The sequence below is a fragment of the Mesoplodon densirostris genome, chromosome 7 (assembly GCF_025265405.1).
Source record: "Mesoplodon densirostris isolate mMesDen1 chromosome 7, mMesDen1 primary haplotype, whole genome shotgun sequence".
Classification (NCBI taxonomy): domain Eukaryota; kingdom Metazoa; phylum Chordata; class Mammalia; order Artiodactyla; family Ziphiidae; genus Mesoplodon; species Mesoplodon densirostris.
In genome coordinates, this window is record NC_082667.1 from 56,134,577 (window position 1) to 56,158,743 (window position 24,167).

General features: G+C 55.8%; 1 protein-coding gene across 3 annotated transcripts in view; it reads right to left on the minus strand.

Annotated features, from left to right (window-relative positions):
* MYO7A (myosin VIIA) overlaps positions 1-24,167 on the minus strand; it is a 96,027-nt gene that overhangs the window by 54,473 nt on the left and 17,387 nt on the right. For all 3 annotated transcript variants that reach the window (XM_060102963.1, XM_060102962.1, XM_060102961.1), the window contains exons 4-20: positions 23,530-23,714; positions 22,698-22,819; positions 22,469-22,611; positions 22,079-22,192; positions 20,735-20,888; positions 19,943-20,019; positions 19,296-19,415; positions 18,391-18,533; positions 17,195-17,405; positions 16,536-16,671; positions 13,131-13,237; positions 7,115-7,252; positions 5,053-5,211; positions 4,540-4,632; positions 2,328-2,422; positions 919-1,003; positions 161-379 (exon numbers count right to left, since the gene is read on the minus strand). In XM_060102963.1, coding sequence (XP_059958946.1) covers positions 161-379; positions 919-1,003; positions 2,328-2,422; positions 4,540-4,632; positions 5,053-5,211; positions 7,115-7,252; positions 13,131-13,237; positions 16,536-16,671; positions 17,195-17,405; positions 18,391-18,533; positions 19,296-19,415; positions 19,943-20,019; positions 20,735-20,888; positions 22,079-22,192; positions 22,469-22,611; positions 22,698-22,819; positions 23,530-23,714 — 2,301 coding nt within the window. The remainder of the gene's footprint in view (positions 1-160; positions 380-918; positions 1,004-2,327; positions 2,423-4,539; positions 4,633-5,052; positions 5,212-7,114; positions 7,253-13,130; positions 13,238-16,535; positions 16,672-17,194; positions 17,406-18,390; positions 18,534-19,295; positions 19,416-19,942; positions 20,020-20,734; positions 20,889-22,078; positions 22,193-22,468; positions 22,612-22,697; positions 22,820-23,529; positions 23,715-24,167) is intronic.

Here is a 24,167-nt window from a genome sequence, read left to right on the forward strand (position 1 = left end):
CGCATGCCTCCAAAGAGGTAGAGCCCTACATCCCCACCCCCCGACAGGCTCAGGCCACACGTGGGGGCGATATGTCTGCCTGAGGTGGAAGAGCACCCCTCGGAGGACACAGCTGTCACAGGGCTCAGAGCTGTGGCTGCTGTGGACCTGGGACCCTTACCTCAGCCCTGAGGCGCCGGTGCAGCCTGCGGGCAATCATGCCCCTGGTGTAGGCCTGCACGGTGATCACAGCCCAGAGGCGATGACGGAAAGCCTTGCGCACCAGGTAGGCGCGGCAGCGGGCCTGGAACCCGATGATGCGCCGGCGGGCCAGGCAGTACTGCTGGTGCAGCTTCCGGGAGCGGTGCAGGGCCTGCAGCCGCAAGAAGCCCAACCGCATCTGCAAGGAGGGCCACCTGCTCAGAACCACTGCCCTGATTCCAGACCAACCCTGCCCGTGGAGGTCTCTGCCCCAGGCTCCACTGTCTAACCTGCATGCCCCGAAGGCACAGCTATCTCCTCTCAGACCAAAGTTTCCCAGGGAGTGGCCTTGGCTTCCCCTGAGATGCGGCCCCCCCCAAGAGACTCCCATCCTCAGACCAGGAGTGGGCCTCCTTCCTGTCCACCTCCCCAGCCCCAAGGCCAGTTCCTTCACAGAGGTCCATGTGACACACCCGTTCCTGGCCCCCTCTGAGGTGTTTAATAGCCCAGGAGCTCATCACCCACCAAAACATTCCAGAAGAAAAGCACAAACATTGCTGACCAGATGGGAGAGCTGCAAAAACCAGACTTGGACTTTGGGCTGGAGAAATGGTAGGGGCTGGCAGGGTGGCAAGAGGTCAGCCAGGCCCCGCAAACAGGTTAGTCCTGCTGCTATGGCAACAGGGCCAGGATCAAAGGCTTCGTGAGGCAACAAGCAGCTCCCTCGAGGAGGCTCACCAGCCCATAGTTCCTCCTGCAGTTGTGGCCCCGCCAGTGCCTCTGGATCAGCGTGGCAGCACTCTTCAGCTTCAGGAAGTTGGACCTAAAACAGCAGCGTGATGCAGGAGGACCTCTGCTAGGGTCCGGGTGGGGTTTGGAATTAGGAGAGCAGGGCTGAGTCCCAGCTCTGTGTCTCCTTGGCTCCATGACCTTGGGCAAAGGCATAGAACTTCTCTGCACCTCAGCTTCCTCATCTGTAAAATGGGCAGAATAATACCTGCCCTGCCTGCCTCACAGCTTTGTCACATAAACCCAGTAAGGTGGACATTCAGAAGGTTACTCATGAATAAATGTATGAGTAGTCAGTAAATAAAGATTAAACACTTTGAAAACTGTAAACATCACTTATTACTGACTACCTAACTCCCTCATATTATAGGTGAGGAAACTGAGACTTGATGAGGTTGGGGCTGGAGCCCTGGTCTTCTGACTGAGTGAGCACCATGCTGTTCCCTGTGTACACCAGGCAGCTTCTACAGGCTGACAGTCACCTTCAACCTGGTGGAGGACAAGAGACCACACATCAAACAGCAGGTGTCTCCTGAACGTAGAAATAAATAAGGGAGGAGTGAAGGATGGCTACGTCAGTGTGGGTGAGCCAACAAGCCAATTCCTGGATACACGCCCAAACGAGGGCACAGCCGTGGGAGGGGGCGGATGGATGGAGAGACAGGTTGATGGAGAGACAGGTGGATGGATGGACAAAGGATGGCTGGACAGATGGACATACAGGCGAATGGAGGGACAGGTGGATGGATGGACAGATGGATGGATGGACAAAGGATGGCTGGACAGATGGACATACAGGCGAATGGAGGGACAGGTGGATGGATGGACAGATGGATGGATGGACAAAGGATGGCTAGACAGATGGACAGACAGATGGACAAGTGGGTGGACGGATAGAGGAAGGGAGTGACCAGATGAACTGCAAAAGATGCAGGCTGTGGGATTTTTGTGGAGCCTGAATCACACTCCAGAGTCAGCCCTGCCCATCTGTGAACTGACACAGCTGTACACATGCCCCTTACACGGACTATGGGACACACGTTGTAACTCACAAAATCTCAAATTTCCTCTTTGGGAAATTTCATCAGGCATCTGAGACCAACAGAGGGTCCACTTGTGTGCCTCATGTACCCACGTGTGCAAGCCTGTGTGTAGGTGGGGGTACTGTGTTACTGGGCACGGGGGCACAGATGGGCCCATGTGCCTGAGTGTTCAACCCTGTTCGTGTGACCCTGTGTGCATGCTGTGCACATGGGTGTTTATTCCGTGTTCACGTGGGAGGGGCGGAGGTGAGCCAAGCACATGCACACACACACACATGTGGGCTGAGGTGGGGAAGAGCTGGTCCAGGCACAAACCTGTCTTTGAACCCCCGGATGACCTTCTGGAGGAGGATGACTCTGTCAGTGATGGCCTTGTCCCGTTCCACCTCCAGCAGCATGTCGTGGTGGTCCTGCAGGGCAGAGCTCCTGAGCGGCGCCCCTACCAACCTCTCCAGTCCCAGAGCTGAGGCAGCCCCAGGTGGGCCCCCTCTTCCTTCACTCAGAGCCCGGGCCTAGGGCTCAGCTGGGCCCCAAAGGCTCCCAACCCTGCTCTGGCCCCATGGGGCAGCCTCTCACAGCCACAAGTACAGACAGGTACTGTCGTGGTGGATGCCAGAGGCCTAGGAGGGACGAAGGGAGCAGGGGGCGCCTAATTTGACTGCATGGAGTCGGGGGCCCAACACGCACACACACTGGCTTCATCCTATGGCCATCTCTACCCAAGTCCCAGCTCTTCTAGGTGTCTCTGTCACATCAGCCCCTGGCCTGGGCCAGGCCACCATCATTTCTCTCCAGGATCTTAGAAACAGCCTCCTAACCAGTCTCCTGTCCTCTGTTGCTCCTCCTCTGGCCTTCCCTCAAGGACAGATCTCACAGAGATACCCCACTGGCTCCCGGGGTCAAGCCTGGTCTCCTCCCCTGGCACCCGAGTCCTCTACCATCAGGCCCTGCCCACTTCTCCAGCTCCCTCTCCTTCTCACCCCTGAGCCCCTAACCCTCACTCCAGTTGGACAAAACTCATGGTTCGTTCAATACATGAATCAAATATCTCCATGTGCCAGCCATGTGCTAGGTGCTGGGGTGAGGCTGCAATGAACCAGGCAGACCTGGGCCCTGCCCTGGGGAATCTCAGCCTGATGGGGGAGGGACATCCATCAGATAAGCACAGGACACATCACTTGGGGATAGGGCCCAGCACAGAGGGGCTGCTCAGCCAAGGCTTTCTGGACGAGTGAGTGAATGAATGAGAAGCAGATGTTTGGGGTCTGGAAACCACTACTGGTTTCTGAAGAGCCCAGAAAGTGAGGATGTGGAGGATGGGGACAATGATGTCTCTGGCACTAGATGCCATCATGCTGCATGCCTTCCCTCCCTTACCCATGTGGGCTGGGCATCAGAACCACAGTCTGGAAGCCCTGCTCTCCACTCCAGGGCAGCGCCTGACCATGGGCACCTCACCTCTACGTGCTAAGCCTCTGAAACGGGCATAATAATTCTACCTCACGGGCTGCTGTGATGACTAAATGAGTGATGAAAAAAGCCCCCACTGGGGCCTGGCCCACGGAACGTGCTCTCCAGGTGGCAGCTGTGAGACACACAGGCAGGGAACAGTCAACACATTTTTCCGATGAGGAAATGAAGGCTCAGAGAGATGAAGGCACTAGCCCAGGCCCCTCAGCCAGGGAGGAATTAGACCCCAGGACTCCTTCCAGCGCAGGGCTGGCTCCCCCGTTCCCTCTCCCCAGCTGTCCTGGGCTGCCTGGGCCCATCCTATGCAGAGGAAGGAGCCCTGCCCCATCACCCAGGACAGCCAGAAATCTAGAACAGCAGAAATGGAAATGGAGAAGCCAGCGCTCACGCTGTCCCTGCTCTAGCTGTCCCGTCTCCACCAGCTCCAGCAAGCTCCCCCGGCCCAGCTTCCTGCTCCCAGCCCTGCCCCCTCCCTGACCTCCCAGCTCCTAAAGTCCTGCCCAAACTGTGGTGGGAGGCAGAGGGCCCCAGGTGTCTGCTCGGGGAGCACGGGAACAGGCCCAGGGACACCAGAGAGCAAGGTGAGTAGCACACAGCCGACCACAGCCTGGCATGAGCCCTGCCTGGCAGGAAAAAAGGGAATGGACCAAAGGTACACTCAAGAGCCCCCTACCACAAGCACATCCCATTTTACAGATGGGAAAATGAGGCTCAGAAAGGGCCAGTGACCCGCCCAAATTCCCAGGACAGACAACCACAGGGTCAGGACTGAATCCAGGCCTCCCTGATGAGCCCACCTCCGCTAATGGCCTTCCGTTTCCTCACCCAGGGTCACTGCTCCAACCCCACCTCCAGGTCATAGATGCTCTCAAGTACCAACTGCCCCTCCACTACCTGCTCCAACCAGCCACAGCTGCAGGGCAGGAGGATCACAAAGGCCCAGCACTGACCCCGTTCGGTGCTGCAACTCCTCTGTAGCACACCCCTAGGACCTGTTCCCACCGTGCTGGGAGTTCACAGCCCTGCCAAGGCAGCCAGATTCAGAGGCCGTACTCACTTTCAGAAAAATCTTGGTTTTGCCAATCTGCCAGTCATCGTGGGTGCCCAGCACAGCCTCAGCCATGCGCTGACATGTCCCCCGAAGGTCATCCTGGGGGGTACATAAGAGAATGGGTGGCCCCACCAGTGGAAAGGCCACCTGGTGTCCCTCCCAAGGCTGGGAGGCAGGGCTCTTGCTCCAGCTCTGGCCCTAACTGTGTGTGGTCGCAGCCGGGCCCTGCCTTCTCAGACCCTCACTCTTCTCCTTAGCTTGGCCCGATGATTATAAAACCCTCACCTCCAGCTAACAGCCAGGGCCCGCTCACCACATGTGTTAAGTCCACACCAGCCAAGCATGGCGATGGAAGCTCTCAGATGCACTCCACTGCCTGACCCCAATTTTCCCAGCCATACCTGAGATGGCCGAGGTGATGTCATGCCCAGCACACTGTTCCAATGAGAACACTGGGGCCTTTGCCCAGCCCAGAGCTGGGACCCTCCCTCCCACCCGCCTATGCCCCCAGCTCCGTACCTGCTTGTAGGCTGGCTTCACGCCGGGCAGCAGCACTCGGTACCGCTCCACGAACTCCACGAAGCTGTAGCGGATGGGATAGCCGGCTCGGCGGATTCGGATGGTCTCCATCATCCCCGAGTACCGCAGCTGGCGCACACACAGGTGCCGGTCGAACAGCTGCCAGGCAAGGAGCCAAGGGCGTCAGCGCTGGAGGCTCCCGCTGGGAGGCCAGCCCTGCTCTGCATTTTCCTGGCCCCAGACAAAGGCCCCAAGAGGCCAAGGTCACACAGCAGATGAGGAGCAAAGGCGGGACCAGACGCGCCTCTGCAGTCCAAACCCACGGGGCAGCACGGAATGAGGCCCTCATGTGGGGTGAGCTGAGTGCTTTGAGGGCACAGAGGACAGCTTAATTCCCCTTGGGACATCTCGAGGGGGCTTCGTGGAGGACCTTTGCTCTAACCCTGACAGGAGACAGGGTGCTGGAGGGGCTATAGCTCATGCAAAGGTGAGCAAGCTTGAAAGCACAGGACATGTTGGGGGATTTTACGGGGATTGAGGAGGCTAATCCATGCCAGGATTATGGTTGTGCAGGTGGTGGGTGCCTTGTACAACCCCAGGGGTCGCCCTTCATATTATAGCCATCTTAGATTGATAGTTTTTCAGACAGCTTTCTGGCTGCTGACAGCAAAGTACCTTCCTTAAGGAAGAGGTACATTTTTCTAATTGGCACAAAGTCATTTTTGTGATATCAGCAGGGTTGGTGGATGGGCTGTGAAGGACCTGAGAGGCCAGCCTAGGAAAGCAGAAGGTGATCGGGTCAGATTTGTGTTTGAGAACCATGTCTCTCACTGCAGTGGGGAGGAGGGCCGGAGTGGGGGGCAGGAGGCAGGAGGCCCAGGGAGGAGGTCCTGCAGCCAAGGGCCAGGCCACAGATGCTGAGGTCAGCCCAAAGAAGGCTCCAGAGGCATCTGAGAGCAAGAGAGATGGTGCCCAACTACAGGGCCCTGGCCTCGGTCCCCTGGACCTCCTGCCTTAGAGGGGAGCCCGCTGGAGCCCTCTGTGACTCTCACACCCCTGAAGACCTGGTCCTGATCCCCAGAGGGATTGGCCAGCCCACTCTGGGGAATGTTTCCAGGCAGGGGACAGGGGACAGAGTTAGCATGCGGAAGGCTGGCTGCCGCCACCTGTTTCCTCTCCCTACAGGCACTTTCCCTGGCCCAGTACTGGCCTCCCGCCTTCCGTCCCTCCCCAGACCCTCAGGCCCCAGCTTCCCCTGGGCCTCCCCTCCTATCTCTGGGAAGAGGCTTGTGGTAAACAACACCTCCCAGAGCTGGGGAAGGAGAGGGCTCCCAGGGAGGGGCGGTCCAGGCTCCTGGATCTGCAGCCTCAAGTCCCTCAACCTCCCTGAGCCTCTGGTCCCACGTCTCGAACATGGGGCCACAAACATCCCTCCCTCCTGGGCTGTTGGGAAGCTGAATGAGGCTGTGGAGAGACAATCCATTCTGCTCCAGACACACAGAAAGGGCTCAACAGTTGTTATTCAGAAAAGCCAAACACAAAAATGTTCCCAACCAGTCAAAGGAATCCAGGAAGGGTTCTAGGAGGAGGTGGTCATTGGCTGGACCAAAGGAGAGAAGGCTTTCAAAGTCAGGGCCACAGCAAGAAACACACCTGCCATTTACTGAGTGCCTTCCTAGGCACCAGGCAGTTTGCATGCATTATTGCATGGAATACCCCCAGGAGGTGGGTATGATCAGTCCCATTTCCATCTGTGAGGAAACTGAGGCACGAGAGAATGAAGTGACTTGTCTACAGTCACCCAGTGAGAAGGTGGTGGAGCTGGGATTTGAATCTGGCTTGAGCCCACTACTACAAGAGTCCAGGCTCTTTCCAGGGCACCTGCTGCCTCCAGTAAATAGGAACTTTGCTCTTTAAGCCCCTCAGGGGCCCTGCCATTCCCCACAGAGCGCAAAGTCTCACATGGCCCAGCCCACCCTGCCCCTTCGGCCCAGCCCCTCCCACCCCCCAGGCTGGTCCCATCTGCCTCCCCCTCGCCCCCTCCCAGGCCAGGGCTGCTCACCATGGGCTTCTTGAACTCGTTGGGCTTGATGCAGCGCACGAAGAAGGGCTGGCAGGCACCCAGCGTGCGCATCAGCAGCTCCAGTGACCGCTTGAACTGACTGCTGAGTGTGGGCGAGCGCTTCCTGGTCTCGGCGCCCTGGGGGGATGGACCACAGCGATGGGAGGGGCTGACCCGAACCCCTCCAGCCCTCCGGAAGGGAAGCAGGAGGGGAGAGGTCAGCTGGTCAAGGGCCTGAGGGAGAGCCGCCCAAGGAAACAGGCTGGCCAGGCACATGGGTTTTCCTGTGACCTGCCTGGTCTGGGCTGGAGCTTGCATCCCAGACGCATCCCCTTCTGGGAAGCCTCCCTGATCCTGGGCCCAGGAGCAAGGCACACGCCCTGGTGTGCTGGATGACTCTGGGCAAGACGCAGCCCCTCTCTGAGTCTCCATCCTCCCTTCCCAGTATAAATGAGTGGCCAGACTTGGTCGCCTCAGGACGATGGGGTCATCTCTAGAGACGGGTTAGACAGACCTAAATTCAAACCCTGGCTCACCACCTCTGAGTCCCGTGATTTTAGGCAGGTCACTAAACAGCACTGAGCCTCAGTCTCCTAAATGGGAACAGTGCCATCTATCTAGCTGACCAGGCTGTGAGAGTCTGTCTCAGTAAACAGCAACCCGTGAGGGCGGCGGTGCTACCTGCACCCTCTGCCCTCCCTGTGGGATTAGCAGGTCAGCAGCAGGGGGGCGGGGCAGACCCAGATAAGCCTCCTAAGAAGGCACACAGCTGGCCTCTGGCCGCAGTCCAGCACCAAGGCCCAAGGGCCCGTGCTCCACCAGCTGCTGGGTGAGCCGGCCAGCGACCCCCTGCACCTCCCTGCCCTGTTGGGGTCCCCCTCTCAGAAGACTATGAAATGAGTTGGGGTCCTGGGGGAGGACCTGAGCAACAAACAAACAGGAAGCACAACCTCTCAGGCCAAGAAAGTGGACATAGATACAAGATTCAATTCCAAAGCATTTTGATGTTATTGTTTTCCTGGCAATTTCCTGGGTGAGGATTTTTTATTAGTGAATTTGATTATTATTGTAAGATTTTATATTTTAAATGAGTCATCATTTTATCTGATATCCTGTAGCACCAAAAACCAAGGATGCAGATGTCAATGTGTGAGATATGTGGGGGAAGGGAGAGGCATTTAACCCATTCTAAAGTTAGACCATTTGCCCCTGGAATGAAATAAAACTTGCCAAGAAACAGCAAATGCTTGCTATTCTGAAATTTGCCAGGTTTTCTGTTTTAGTATTATCTGGAATATATTCTAGGATTTTGCCAAGAGAAGCTGAGGAGTATTTGCACTGGGGTAGGGTGAATGTCAGGTCTGTAGCCCCCAAGTCTGCCCCAGAACCTGATCCTGCAGCAGCACTGGGTGACCCCCAATTGGGGGGGAAGCTGTCCAGGGTGGGCTGTACCCAGCCTGCATTAGAGGCCTTGCCAGGAGCACATGTGTGCACACACAGCACACACACAGACACACAACACACACAGCACACATACATAGACACACAGACACATAACACACAAATGTACACATATATACACAGACACACACCACCCACAAATACACACAGCACACACACACCAGACACACACATAACACACATACACACACCACACACACAGAGCACACCCGCACACACAGCACACAAAGCATGCACACATGCACAATACACACAAACAACATACACACACATAGGACACACCCTTCTTTGGTTTCGATCAGCACTCTGGAAATACTCCTTTCTGTCTGTCTTCCCTGCTGGGCTGTGAGCCCCGTGAGGACAGGCGGGTCTGCCTTGTTTACTGCTGTGCCCCAGGGCCCGGCACAGCAACAGTCAACAACACTCTGCTGAACTGAAGTTGTGCTGAACTGGTTGCTAGCGTCCATGGGCTCCAAGAAATTGCCCAACTGCTCAAGCCACAGATCTAGGAACCATTCCCAACTCCTCCTCTCTCATATCCAATATGTCAGCAAATCTTATTGGCTCTACCTCCAAAATGGACCCAGAATCTGACCCCTTCTTACTACTTCCTCCACTGTCAGCCTGGTCCAAGCTGCCTGCATGGCTCTCTCGTTATTGCAATAGCCTCCAAACCGGTCTCCCTGTTTCTGTCGCCCACTTTCCACACCACCCTCCACTCCACTATCAAAACAGTGATAGTGAGTGAGTGAGTGAGGCTGTTAAAACACAAATCCAGTCATGCCTCCCCTCCCCCAGCCAGCTCAAAACTCAGTGGCTCCCCAGTTCACTCAGCATGAATGCCAAGGTCCTTTGTAAGAACCCACATACCCCACAGGACCTGGTCCCAGTTACTTCCAGCCTCTCCACCACTTTATTCCCTCTCTTCCAGCCACCCCTGCCTCCATGCTCTTCCCAGGGCAGGTTGGGGCTTAAAGAGCACCTTAAGGTTTTGCACTTGCTGTTCCCTCTCCCTGCGATGCTTTTCCTCCAGAATGCACGTGGCTGGCTTCTTCACTTCCTCACCAACCTCTCAGTAAGGCCTTTCCTGACCCCCTATTCAAAACTGCAAAGCCCCACCACCAGCAAGCACCCTTCCCTCCTTCATTTTTCCCCATCTCATAAGTCACCATCTGACATTATGTAATCCACTTATTTATTTGCTTATTAACTATTTCCTCCTTCTGCTAGAGCACAAGCTCCACAAGGACAGAGGTTTCTTTCTGTTTTGTTCACTACTGTGTCCCCAGCACATATGATGATGTCTGACATATAACAGGCATTCAGTAGGTATTTGTGATGGAAGGAAGGAATGAGTGAATGGGGCCTATGATGCCAGGATCTGCGCTCACTTCCCTGGTCACTTAGTTTCTGATTTGGTTTAATTTCATTGAGGGGAAAGGTCATCTTTTCCAACATTTGTTGTTTTCTGGGATAATCCACAGATAACTAGGGATGGGGTAAAGGCAGAAGTGAGAAGTCCAAAGGTGAGCGTTAAATGATGCCTCGGAGGGGATGTGAGGCGCAGGCACCCGAGCATGACGTGGTTGGGGCTGGGAAGTCACTGTCAGGAGGGGCCACCTGCATAAGGAGTGAACCAGCGTCCCGTGGACTCAGGGCGCCTGGGTCATGTGCCTGGGGCTGGGGGTGGGGTGGTGTCCCGCCCTGGAAGAGCCACCCCCTCTGCTGCTCCCTCCAGCGGCAACGACTGGGGTGGGGCTGCCCGGGGGCGCCCTGAGGAGGCAGACACAAGAGTCAAAAGGGTGGAAATTCAGGGGCTGGGGACCTGCGCAGGACACAGGTCAGATCACCGGAAGGATGTGGGCCCTCACTCTAAGGAGAGCGCTGCGGCTAGTACACAGTCATCCAGTAAACTGACTCAGCATCCACACTTCACCAAGCCCATTTCCTTGTTCCTTTAACAGAGCTATCATGTTTCCAACAGTTACAAAGCATATTTTCTTTCCTTGAGGCAAAGCTTGCAGATAGCACAGTACGATGAAAAGGAGCAGGGACAAGAAAGCCTCACTGTAGCCCTCACTTGTACGTGACCTTGGCCAAGTCCCTGCACCTCCCTGAGACAGACCTGGAACCAATCCCTGTGTGTCACCAGCTGTGTGGCTTCTAGCAAAGACCTTGGCCTCTCTGGGCCCCAGTTACTTAACCTGTAAGGTAGGGGCCATAGTAATTACTCACGGGGGTGCCTAAGTGGGCCAGAAGAGTAGATGTAATTGGTATCAAATCTGTCACTGCCATGTTCTCATTCTGTGCTGCAAATACACCCTCGGGAGTGGGCCACTTCTGGACACCCCACAGTCTCACACTTGGACCTCTCCACGGTTCCTCAGCAAGTGGGTTCTATTCCCAGAGTTCAGGGAAGGAGGCTTAGAACAGGAAACTTCATGGAGAGGTCCTCACATGCCTCCACGGGCTTGGCAAAGAGAAGTAGGAGGAAAAGATGGGTTCAGTGTCTTCCGGGACTGCCCAAGACCAGGATGAGTGGGTAGGCCTGGTAGGGGCTGGGCTGGCGTCTACAGAAGGACAGGAGAGACTGGGGGAGAGTCCAGAGCCACACCTGTCTTTACCAACACTGCGACCGGCAGTTTGCGGGCTTCACGTTGGGGACTGCCGGTGCTGGAGCTCCAGGCGCCTGGGCCCCTCTCTGGTGGTGGCCCTATGTTCATCCCATCAACCAGCTGGGCCACAGTGTTGGCCTGGGGCCGACCGTGGGCAGAGGACAGAGGCCTCCTTCCAGACAACCTAGCTGCTCTTGATGTGCTGGGGGCCCTGCACTACCACTGTGGTTTTGTGATTTGTGCCAGAACTCTGCAAGGCACCAGGCAGCAGGGGGATGCCAGACATGCAGGAAGGAAGGGGGACCCAGAGTTAAGAGCGAATGTGAGAGGATGTCAGCATTAGGCAGAGGGGAAACTGAGGGCTGAGAAGAGAAAAGGGAGGCGGAGGGACGGCAGAGCTATGCTGCTGCTAAGGGTACTCAGCATCTTTGGGGCCCAAAGTGCCTTGGGAGCCACGCACGACCTGCAGCTGGGGGTCAGGACACACCAGGGATGGTGTTCCAGGGCCTAAGGAGGTCAAGGGGCAGGGAGTGGCTTCTAGTCCCAGCTCCCCCAGATGCTGTGACTGGGAGTGAACCACACTCCATCTTTGAGCTTCAGTCCCCCATCTGCAAAATTCAGAAAATACCACCTGTCCCTCCTGATCCACAAGGTTAATCAGAGGATCTGACTGAGTCATGGACGTGGAAACCCTTAGTAGGGCCTGATGGAAGGAGCAGGCCTTGATGCCTCCAAGAGATTCCGTGGAGGCAGAGAACTTGGGAGAGAAGGGTTTGAGTCCCAGCCCTGTCCCGATACACTGGGCAGGTCTCACCTCGTTTTCTAGGGCTCAGTTTCCTCCTTTAAGAAACTGAGATGCCTGAAGTCCACACAACAACTCAGAAAACAAAAATCAAAGCACTCCACAAAGCACTCCACAAAAACGCACACTCCAAAACAATAAAGAAAAAAGGGTCCTTTCCCGAAGCCTCAGTGCCGCAGGGGCTGAGGACACAGCCCAGCCCCAAGGGCTGCTGAGGCCTCTCCCGCCATCCTCCGGCCCCAGGCTGGGGTCTTTTACCTTCGCAGAAGCTGCTGACTGGCGGAGAGTGCCCGATGAATAACCACAGAGAAACTACAACAGGAACCACAGTGCACGGCGAGATGGGGTGGGGGGCAAGGAGAACGTGGCGGGTCAGAAAACAGGGAGCAAAATCCACCAGGGAGAGAGGACAACCCTCAGGGCAGTGGTCTGGGCTTCTGGGAGGCTGGGGGCAACACAGGCAGCAGGACAGGCACTGAGGGGGCGGCGGCTCTGCCCTCCCTTTGAGCCTCCATGCACTCTCCAGGAAGCCATGGGACAGGAGGAAAATATGAAATAAAAAGGCATATAACCCTGCAGGAAACAAGTCCACCCATTGAGAAGGTGGTGGAATTGGGATTTGAATCTGGCTTGAGCCCACTACTACAGAGTCCAGGCTGACACTCTAGGGACAAAGGAAACATCGAGGGTGGGAAATTCTCCACCCGCTCCCCCAATATGGGGTCCCGGGCTGGTGCAAATATGCCGTTTGTGCCCATTTCTCTGAACACCCACACCTGTCCGCGTCCTCAAGGCTGGACGTCCCCTCTTTGCCCGTGCTCCCTGTTGGCTGCTGGAGGTTGGGGCGGGGGAGGGGACACCCCATGGAAAACCAAGTCCTGATTAAGCTCTGCTCTGCAGCATCTCACGTGATCCTTCTCTAGGCCTTGCACCCAACCCGCTCCCCCTCATTAGTACAAGAGGACCCGATAGGAGGATCTTGGAGGCCCTCCAGCCCCTCCCGGAACCACAGCAAAGCACCGCCCCTGCTCTATGGCCAGAGGAGCTCAGCTGAAGCCACTAGACAAGGGGGCACCTAGATACCGGCCTGGCTTCTGGGGGCCCTTCCTGCCCAATGAAAACCACACCCCGACATTACCATGGCGACGTCAGTCTGGAAGATCTGCTTGATGAACTTGTTCCTGGAGGAGTGGACCAGCTGGATGATGTCTCCATGCAGGGTGTCCCGGTTCTTCTCCAGGAAGCCTGGGCAGCGGCAAAGAGCAGTCACACCTCGCCAGCTCCGGCAGCCTCCCCCCGACAAGACTCACCCCTTCCCCGAGGCCACAACGCCTGGTCCAGGAAGACCCTCAAAATCCACCTAGTTCAACCACATCCACTTTACAGTTGGGGACTCTGGGGCCTGTAGAGGACGGTAGCTTGCTCAAGGTCACAGAGAAAGTGAGGGGCAGAGCCAGCACTGGAACTCGCCTCCCCAGCCTCACAGCCCACCTCTTCCCGGCCTGGCCAAAGAGGAGGGCAGGAAGTCTCAGGCCCCAGGAGGGAGCGGGGCACCTTGCCAACTCAACCACTGCAACACCTGAAATGCCAGCTTCAGTCTTTTGGACGAAGGTGAGATAGGCTGGGACCTGGGACCCTCTACTGGAGTGCTCGCACCTGGACAAACGTCTCCTCCAGCAACAAAATACAAAGAAACTTAGGGACTAAAAATAACTACACGCATGTGCGGTGCCAGCAACTGTGAACAATAAGATACAAAAAAGCCACAAACCGACTGCCATTCCCGAGCTGCTGGGAGAAAAAGCAGGGAACTGCCCATGACCCCTGCACACAGCACCACCAAGAGGGTGAGCTGACCACGTAAGCCCCCCCTCCAGCCCGACCCACTAATCCACCACCGCCCTCACCTCATTAAAGGGACCAGCCCGCCCCCGCCCTCACCTCATTTAAGGAATCAGCCCGCCCCCGCTCAGGGAGTGAGCAAAGGCACCTGTTTCTTGTTCTCACTCCCTCGTGCTAAAGCAGCACGAACCCCTGTAAAGCTTGCCTGAATTTCTCGTCTGGCTTCTTACCAATTTCTATTGATTAAAGAGTCCAAGGACCCAAGTTCAGTGACAAAGGTGTCAAAAGCCCTTGTTAAGTGTGTGCGCTGGGAGAGAATACAAGTTCATCTGGTACCAGCTAACAGTAAAGGAATGCATTTAAAATACCTTGTGTTTGGATAGTGCCTTCACAGGTGGAATGCTCACAACTCCCCCTGTATATGCAGGACAGGTGGAGATTATCTTCCCCACACTCACAAGGAAAGAAATTGATGTTCAATTTCTTAGCTTCTTGGTGTTCAAGAAGCTAAGCAAATTGTCTAAGGGCACACAGCAAGCCACGGGCAGAGTTAAGACCTGAGTGCAGGAGCCCTGGCACCAGCCCAGGGAGGCTCCCCTGCACCACAGAGACTCCAAAGAAAGCTACCATTACCAGGGACTGAGGACTTAGGAACTAGTTAATGGGGGGCCTTGCTAGCGTGGGGATGAAGATGAGGAGCCCAAGGGCCGGGGATGCCCGAGGAGGAGGAGGAGGAACCCTGCAGAGAAGCAGCACTCTTTCCCCCAGGACTCAGGCTGCCCTGGCTGGCAGATGGCACAGAGACCCAGTGTGGAGCTGCCCACCTGGCATCTGGGGAGGGGTGAGCTGCAGGTGGCACTCAGTACTGGAAGGGGGGCTCTGAAGTTGGGATGGAATTGTAGGGTCCTAATTAAAGCTCTATGACAGACTCACTATGGGACCCTAGGGAGGTCCCCTTCTGGGCCACAGCTTCCTTATCTGTTGAATGAGCATGATGCACCCATAAGCTCTAGCTTCTTTTTGGATCACCTAGCACCACACATGTCATAAATAAAATTTACTGAATTGAAACAGTGCCCTGTAAACAGAAAACACTGATACAATTGTTTAAAGTAGCTCAAAACTGAATTAGTGACCTTAGGCAAGTCATCTCCCTCTCGGGGCCTCAGTTTCCAAATCCATAAAAGTAGATGAGCCGTATGTTCCCTCCAGATCTAATAATATTCTATAATTTTATAACTGAGTAGAGTTTGCTCAATTTTCATTTTCATCTCCTCAGCAACATCATGAAGCCTAGTACATAACAGATGCTCAGTGAACGTTGGCTGGACTGAATTGAAAAAAAAACCCTCTCTTACTCCAAACAACAGATCTGTTTGTTTGTCCAACACTACTTCAAACTTAACATTGGCTTTCTTCTTTCTAACAGGTGGGGCGGATTTAATGAGGGCTGAGCAGCCTTCTGATTCCATAATTGCCGCATGGCTTGCTCTACTGCCTTCTGGACCAACTCAACAAGGAAGTATGAAAGCAGTGGCTCTTTGCTTGTTCGTTTGAAATTTCACTGGCTTTGGCTGTGGGTGGGACCCTTTGGGACTGAAGGCGGGAAGGCAGACACATCCCACAGCTGATGCCCATTCAAGGCCAGCCCTTTGCACCAGGGTGTGAGGACTGCGGTTGGCAAGGGCAGTCTGCCCACTTTTGACAGACCCTGTAGGAATTCCAAGTGGGGAAAACTTGACTGTTTTCTGACCTTCTTCCTCACTTCTAGCTTTAAAATGAGCCCAACTGTATCTCCCAGGAGAAAAGAAGATACATCTCCTTCAAAGACCACACTTGGTCGTGTTGCTCAAAGAGTTTTGGTGAGTAACTGGGCTAGTTCTAGGCCTGGCTTTGCAGCCAATAGGCTGTGTGATCTAAAAAAACGTGAACTTCCCCTTCTGAGACTCAGTTTCCCCATATGTGCAAAAGAGCATTGAGCCCACCCAAAGAATTGAAAGCAGGGACTCAAAAAGATAGGTATACATCCATGTTCATGGCAGCACTATCCACAACAGCCAAAAGGTGGAAACAACCCAAATGTCCACCAACAGATGAATGGATAAATAAAATGTGGTGTATACACACACACACACACACACACACACACACACACATAATGGAATATTATTCAGTCATAAAAAGGAAGAAAATTCTGACACATGCTGCAACATGGATGAACCTTGAGGGCATTATGCTAAGTGAAATAAGCCAGACACAAAAGGTCAGATATTGTATGTTTCCACTTATATGACGTACTTAGAATAGTCAGATACATAGAGACAGAAAGTAGAATAGAGGTTATCAGGGACTAGCAGGTGGGGGGAGGATGGAGGGTTATTGTTTAGTGGGTACAGAGCTTCTATTTGGGGTGATGCATAGGCTCTGGAGAGTGGTGATGGTTGTACAATATTGTGAATATACTTAATGCCACTGAACTGTAGACTTAAAAATAGTTAAAATGGTAAATTTTATATTACATATATTTTACCATAATTTTTTTAAAATCCATAAAAAAAGAAGCACTGAGACCAATACTTCCTAACATCCCTTCCCTCCTTGTATTCCAGGGCCCTGGTCTCTGTCCTGGGCTGGAGAAGGGGAAGGAAGGGAGGGGACACAAGCAAAGGGAGACAGCCAGCCCCAGAGGGCCCACCTGTACCTTGAGTCTCATAGTAAACAACGCCTGCAAAGTGGTTGATCCCAAACTGGGTCTCGTGGTTGTTCTTGGGGGGAATGTAGTTCGAGTTGAGCTTGTGCTGGGAGTTCAGTTTATGCAACATGGTGGTGTCTGTGCCCTGTGGGAACCAAGCAGCAGCTGTCAAACCCACCCTCTACTCCCCGTCGTCCCACTCTCTCCACCAGGCCCTACTGCCTTTCCTGCCCCCTGTCTTTTCACCCCCTCTTCTGTTTTTCCCAACAGCTTCCCTCCCTTTATTTATTCCCCACACAGGAGCTCTCTGGGCCTCCATTTCCCCATCTGTTAAGTGGGTGAATTGGAATTACACAACCTTGAAAGTACATTCCAGCTTCGAAAATCTATTTCCCATGATTAGAATCATGAGAGCAGCCCCTCCCCCACTCCAAGACATATTCTGTGTCTGGAGCACCTATGCTGCACCAGCTGCATGCTTAGACCTTCCTGGTTTGGTCCAGGACCCACTGGACCGTAGGTAATCCCCAAACGTCAGATGAGCGCACTTGAACTGGCCCCAAAGCTGCTCTGAGAGGCGCGTATCATTAGTCCCATTCCACAGATGAGGAAAGCGGAGGCTCAGAGTGTGGGAGGGATGTGTCTGCCCCGCTCCGCTGCAGGCCCACCTTGGGGAACTTGCTCTCCTCATCGATGAGGGAAATGATGTTCATGGGCTTGTTAGCGATCATGTCCAGGGCGTCCTGGTTGTCTGTGAATTCGATGTGCAGCCAGTCGATGCTCTCCAGGTCATACTCCTCCTGTTCCAGCTTGAACACGTGCCGCACGAAGAACTGCTGCAGGTGCTCATTGGCGAAGTTGATGCACAGCTGCTCGAAGCTGCAGGGAGGGGTGCAGGGCACAGGTGGCAGCGGGAGGCAGGGGGATGTTCAGGCCCTGCCTTGCCGCTCAGGGGCCGGCCCCAGCTTGGTGTGCAGTGCGCCCCTGGGACTTCCAATCTCCGAGGTGAACCAGCATTGCAAGTCCAACCCCCTCCATTACCGAAGAGGACACGGAGGCCCAGAGAGGGCACAGCACTTGCCCAAGGTCACTCAGTGAGTCGGAAGGAGAGTTAAGGCTGGAGCCCTCTTCCCTGCATGACCAGGCCCTGGGAGAGGGCAGGTGGATGGGCACCACGCCCCTGGCAGAGCACCTGGGAGAGGAAGAGCCAAGGCGCTGGGGAGGGGCCTCAAAGAGGGATCCAAAGCGTCAGCAGACATGGGAGGGGGGCTCGCGAGATTTGGCAAGAAGGGCCTTGACAGTGACATCTCTGAGCCACCAACTCAGTGCTCTCCCAGGTGACAGACACTTCATGTGTTCAGTGTGGGCGTTTTGGTGGTGTGGAGGGCTTTGAGGCATCTGAACATTACAGGAATTGAAGTGACTTGCCTGGGGTCACACAGCTAAAAAGTGGGGCAGGGCTGGCTGCCTCCAGCTCCAGTGTCCACCTGGGCCTGCTCCATCCATCTGCCCCTCACACAGCCCCCAAGTGGGACACCAGCTATGGCCAACACCCCATCTCAAGCTTGGCTCAGGCCCGGCCTCACCTGCTTTGAGGCACCTTGGAGCTTGGACACTGGACTGATGGGCAGTGGGGACCAGAGTGTCTGTGATGGTGTAAGAGCCTTCGCTCCACCACCCCAGCTGGCCTCAGCTGACCCAGGGCCTGGAGGGGACAGGGCCCCAGAGGGTGTCTGGAGTCAAATTTTCCAACAGCCTGGCAGAGTGTGCTTGGAGCCAGCTAAATGTAGTTTAAAGGGAGAAATTTGACACTTAAGTCCATGTTGTAGAAGAAAATTCCCACAGGACACAGCCCATGTGGTACCTGTTCACAGCAAAGTTCTCGAAGCCAAAGATGTCCAGGAGGCCAATGGACCGTCGAGAGTTCTTCACTTCCTGGGAGGGAGGCTTGTAAATTGCTGCGTTGATCTTGTCCACAATCCACACAAAGAGCCGCCCATAGATCCCCTGAGGGGAGAGGCAGCCACGTAAGCCACAGGGTGCAGCCACAGCCTCCCAGGAGGACTGGCCAGGCTCCTGGGCCTCAGTGACCTCACTCCAGCCCCTTCCTGCTGCACGAAACCCCCAAGCTTTTATCCCAGCTGCTCCCTCTCCATGGAGCACCCTCTCCTGCTAGAACAATTCCTGCCTGTCTTTCAAAGCTCTGTGGAGATGTCAGCTCCACCAAGGAACTTCTCCTGACCTCACGCAGTTTGGGTTCCCATCTCTCCAACCACCTCTGTCTCCCCTTCAGCTCTGATTATCACGAGGGTCCCAGAGCCCAGCACAGGGCCTGGCACAGCGGAGGGGCTCAATGGATGACAAAATGGCAGGACTGGGGGGCCTCTCCACCCGACCCAGCCCCTCTTCGGCGGTCTTTGTTGGAGAGATCAGAGAGGGTAACCCCTGGGCTGGGAATAGCACAGCAGACGGAGTGACCAAAGATTATGATTCAGCATGAAGCAGGCCAGGTGTGGAGGGCCTCAGGGCACCAGAGCTGTTGGGGCCGCTGAAGAGCACAACTCCCAGCCCCTTGTGGGATAGACGAATGTAGGCTCCGGGGAAGGCAGACTCTTGCCCAGGCCCCAGAGAGAGCCAGTGGCTGGAGCCGGACCCAAGGGCAGACCGGGGTCAAGGCCCAGATGTCCTTCCAGCTCTGTGGACTCCTCGGCCCCCGTCCATGAACAGCCCCACCTCCCGTGGGGCGGGGAGAGCTGGCAGCCACTCCACCTTGACGAAGGCGTCTCTCACGTCCAGCGCCTGCTCCCTGCTGAGCGGGGTGGACACCGTCTCCCCGCGGGTGATGAGGGTGCGGCTGGTCAGGCAGTTCATCAGGTCTGGGGGGTTCACCTAGTGGGGCAACATCCAGGCACCCACTCAGCGCCCGCCAGCCTGCCCCTCCCTCCATCACACCTAGAGCCCCTCCCACTTTCCACCAGGCCTGACTCAGACTCTGCCCTCCTCGGCCACATCCTCCCCAGTCATCAAACCCACCCAAGGGCCGCTGAGAAGGAACTGCTCTCTCCTCAACAGCCCCCTCCCATCGCCCCAGCATGTCCCCTGGCCCTCCGGCACTGGCTTTGACTCTGGCTTTATTTATACCAGTTTTCCAACTCGAGGCAGAGCCTAGTGAATCTTTACTACAAGACTGACTGACCCTCTCAGGGCCCCCCCATGCTCCCCACCCTCCCCAGGGGCAGCCGCGCTAGGTCTCCACTCCTCCTCTGGGTCCAACACAGATCCTGCACACAACTGGTTCTCGACGTCGAACTTCTAGAACTCTCCAAGCAGAGGGCCCCAGCTCCCTGAGCCTGAAGTCAAAACTGCTCCTCTGGGAGAAAGAGAAGCAGCCGAGGGGACAGAAAGCTCTCACTGACCTCGAGCAGAGACGCGGCTGTGGCCAGGGACGGGGAGAAGAGGACCTCGCAGGCATCCAGGTTTTCAAACGTACGGTCTGTCAGCAGCACCAGGGCACAGCGTCAGGCAAGAGGGGGTGGGCGTGGGGGCAAAGGGACAGTCTAGCGGGACAGGGCGGCTCTTGTCTCAAGTCTCAGGGGGACTGCCCTGCCCACAGAGGGCACCAGCACCATGACTAAATGTTTTTCTGGGTTAATATCAGTTTGACAAATGTTGTCACCGTGAGCCACGGGCACCAGGAGGGTAGGGAGCACGCATGCCCAGCATCTGGCTCCATGCCTGACATCCAAGTAGCAGACACTGGCAGTCATGGCCCCCTCTCCCATGACCCCCATTCCAGACCCCCAGAGCAACCAGGGGCTCCTGAGACAGGCTTGGAGAACTTGTCTAGCTCTGTGCCTGATACCACCTGCCCTTCGCCAAATGCGCCCTGCTCTCTCAGGCCTCAGGACCTTTGCACAGGCTCTTCCTCCTGCCTGTGCATGCTTTCTCCATGTCTCTTAGTCTTCCAAGACTCACTAGACTGTGAGCTCCTTAGAGCTGGGATCATTCATTCATACTGAGCAAACATTCCCAGAGCTCTTACTCTGTCCTGGGACCATGCTGGACACCAGGGCAAGAGCAGAGTGGACGGGGTGCCTGTCTCAGAGGACCACCTCCCAGCCTGGCACATTGCTGGAGTGTCAGATGAGTGAATGTGTTCCCTTTTCTAGGCTGCCTTCTTTTCTGAAGATGGCTGTTCGGTCACTCACCCTCATACTTCAGGTTGCCCAGGTGCAGGATGGCGGCCAGGAGCTTTGAGATCTCCCAGTTCTCCGTGTCAGTGAACATGAGCACCTTCATGGCCGAGCGGATGTTGGCATACTCCTGGCTGTCCTCGCGGCCCTCACAGGTTGTGCAGTTACCCTGGTGGGAGTGGGTGGGAGAGTGGGGTGCAGAAGGGTGTCAGGGGGGCCACAGGTACCCACAGAGAGGCAGTGCCTGGGCTGAAGGGCCCTCTCTGCCTGGCCAGGCCAGCCTGGGTTTCTGAGCACTGACTTCACCTCTGACTCCTCCAGGGAGTCTAGAAAGCTCCTGGCTGGTCTTCTCACGAATACATTTCCCACATCTGGGGAGCATGGATGCCCCTTCTTCCCGTGAGTGAGGGGAGCCGGGTCACTGATGCCAGGCCTGCCCCCGTCACCCTGCCTGGCAGTCACAGCACCCAGGCCTTACCTTACCCCTCTCCTGCCATGGACATCCACCCTCAGGAACCTGAACCCCTCATAAGGTACAGCCTGGGGTAGAAGGTGGGAGGTGGTAACTACAGACAGGCAGGGCATCACCTGGGGTCTGCCCCATTGTGTGTGCCTATGAGACCCGTGTGTGCACGTGTGTGTGTGTGTATCCAAGTGTGCCAGCCAGCTAACAGAAGTGTCCAGAAAGGCCTGCCACACCTACAATACACAGACACACACACACACACACACCCCTTGGTTGCCCTCAGGTGCCATAGCCCACACTTGTGTCCATGTGGCTGGCCCACCTCAGGTCCAGACAACCAGGCATGGGCTCCCCCCAGGGTTAGGGAAGCTGGTGGCCCCCATCCAGCCTGCTGTGTGCATGGCCCACCACTGGCGCTGAGTGGCAGCCGTGGCCTCAGGCCCACTTCTCCTTTATGGCCGGAGACAGCAACAAGAGGCTGGCACCAGGGCCCCGCAACCAGCAAGCCCCTGAGGCTGAAGCCACAGCAGGCTGTACCCTACAATCCTTGGGGCCCTGGCAGAGGTCCCAGTCTCCACGTCCTCAAAGAATAACGTATCACCTTACATGTGTGCAGACAGGGCCAGGTGTGTGTACACGTGGGCATGCGTATGTCTATGCGTCCCTGGGTCTGGGACCTCTACACATTTAGGAATGTGTGTGTCTGTGGTGATAATTCATCTAGATGTGTGTACCAGCAGGTGTGTGCCCACGTGGGGAACAGGCCTTATGGTGGGCTGGGGCCAGTCAGAGGATGGAAGAAAGCCCACAAAGGAGTGCCTACCCACCAGGCCTGGAGCTGGGGAGGGGCTGGGACGGTGTCCCCCTCCCCGGGTGCCCCACCTGGGCCTCACCATGGCCAAGTAGTTATAGTCCGTGGCCTGGCCCAGGCCCAGCTTCCTCTTCTGTTCCTCACTCATGCCCTCCAGCATGCAGTAGAACACGTGGTAATTCCTTTCATCGGGGGCCTAAAAATGGGAGCACAAGGTGTTGGGGGATGGGAGGGCAGGAGAAGGCCATCCGGAACCAGACAATCAAGCGGACTGTAAACAGTTTACTATGTTAACAAGTGCCTTTCATGAAAAAGTCCCCATGGGTGGGTTTCCGCTGGGATTTCAGGCACTGAGGCAAGCGCTTGAGCAGCAACACAGGGACAACCAAGGCTATGCAGATGGTGTGCACCCCACACCCCCGAGGCTGGGGCTCCTGCGCAGGTACAGCTCCGCCCAGGGGCTCAGGCCCACCTGGCGACAGACACGTGACTTCTCCAGCAGGTACTGCTCGATCCTGGCGCCCTCGATGGCGCCCCGCTTGTTGAAGTGGATGTCAATGTACTTCCCGAAGCGGCTTGAGTTGTCGTTGCGAATGGTCTTGGCATTCCCAAATGCTGCAGGGTGGGCAGACATTCATGGGTCACGGTCAATGTCAATCGCCCCCCAGCCCCCCAGCCCCGCCCTGAGAGCCCGGCCCTACCTTCCAGGATGGGGGTGGCTTCCAGCACCTGCTGCTCGATCCACGAGTGCTGCCCACTGATGGCCGCCAGGAACTGCAGGATCAGCTTTGTGCTCTCCGTCTTCCCTGCCCCAGACTCCCCACTGCAGAGGAGCCCCAGGCAGAGGCAAGACCTGTTACTGCCCTAAACCGCGGCTCCCCTCCAACCAGCTCCCTATCTGTAAAATGGGCTGACACTAAGGACCTCCCAGGCCTGGGGAAGGCGAAAGCAGCTCAGTGCCCTGCCACAGCTAAAGGTTACTTTCTTTCCCCTTATTCAGACACACACACTCCTCCATCCATGCTGCCACACAGCATGGCACGAACTAGATGCTTGACCAATGCTTTGTTGTTTTACCCTCTGCCCAAGAGAGAACAGGAGCCTGAGGTTGCAACTGACGGTAATTTTTTTTTTTTTTTTTTTTGCGGTATGCGGGCCTCTCACTGTTGTGGCCTCTCCCGTTGCGGAGCACAGGCTCCGGACGCGCAGGCTCAGCGGCCATGGCTCACGGGCCCAGCCGCTCCGCGGCATGTGGGATCTTCCCTGACCGGGGCACGAACCCGTGTCCCCTGCATCGGCAGGCGGACTCTCAACCACTGCGCCACCAGGGAAGCCCAACTGACTGTAATTTAACAGGAGCCAGCAGTAAACAAGGTTGGCCTCAAAAGTTAACATGAGCTTTGGTAGCATTAACAGAGGTATAAGGCCTGGGAAAGGGGAGGTGATTCTCTATATTATGAGGCATTAGCGGAGCACAGAGCAGGAGTTCTAGGGGCCGAGCCTGGAGCTCCATGCCGGTCCTGGGCCGCCCACCTGATGATGCAGCACTGGTCACGGCTGTTGCGCTTCATGTTGAAGTAGCAATTGTCAGCAATGGCAAAGATATGTGGGGGCATCTCCCCAATCTTCTTGTTGGTGTACTGGCGGATGTGTTCTGGCGAGTAGATAGAGAGCAGCTGGTAGGGGTTCACAGCCACCAGGATGGAGCCCGTGTAGGTCTGTGGGCAACAAGGAACAGGGAGCTCACCCCTTCCCATGTGGGAGGCTCGGACTCTAGAAAGCGCTCAGGCTCTGCCCTGCTCCGTCCCTCTGGAAGGGACAGCACTGGCTTTGGAGTCACATGGATCTGGGGTCAGAATCCTACCTCCCTATGAGCTGGGGGTGGGGCCTTCAGATGAGCACTGGGTGGGGCTCACAGTAGGTGCTCAGAGACATTTGATGAAAGGAGGGAGGAAGTGGGGAGGGAAGGAAGGCGGGTCTCAAAGCCTCAATTTCCTTATCTTTATCCATAAAATGGGCATAACATAACTGTTTATGAAAGGAGATGGTGGGCTTTAAAATTTATAGCACACGGTAGGTAATTCTCAAATGCTGGCTCCCATCTTCGCCTCCAAACCCTGCATCCCAAACTTTCAGAGTAAAATTCACAAACTGGACCTTTCCAGAGTGGA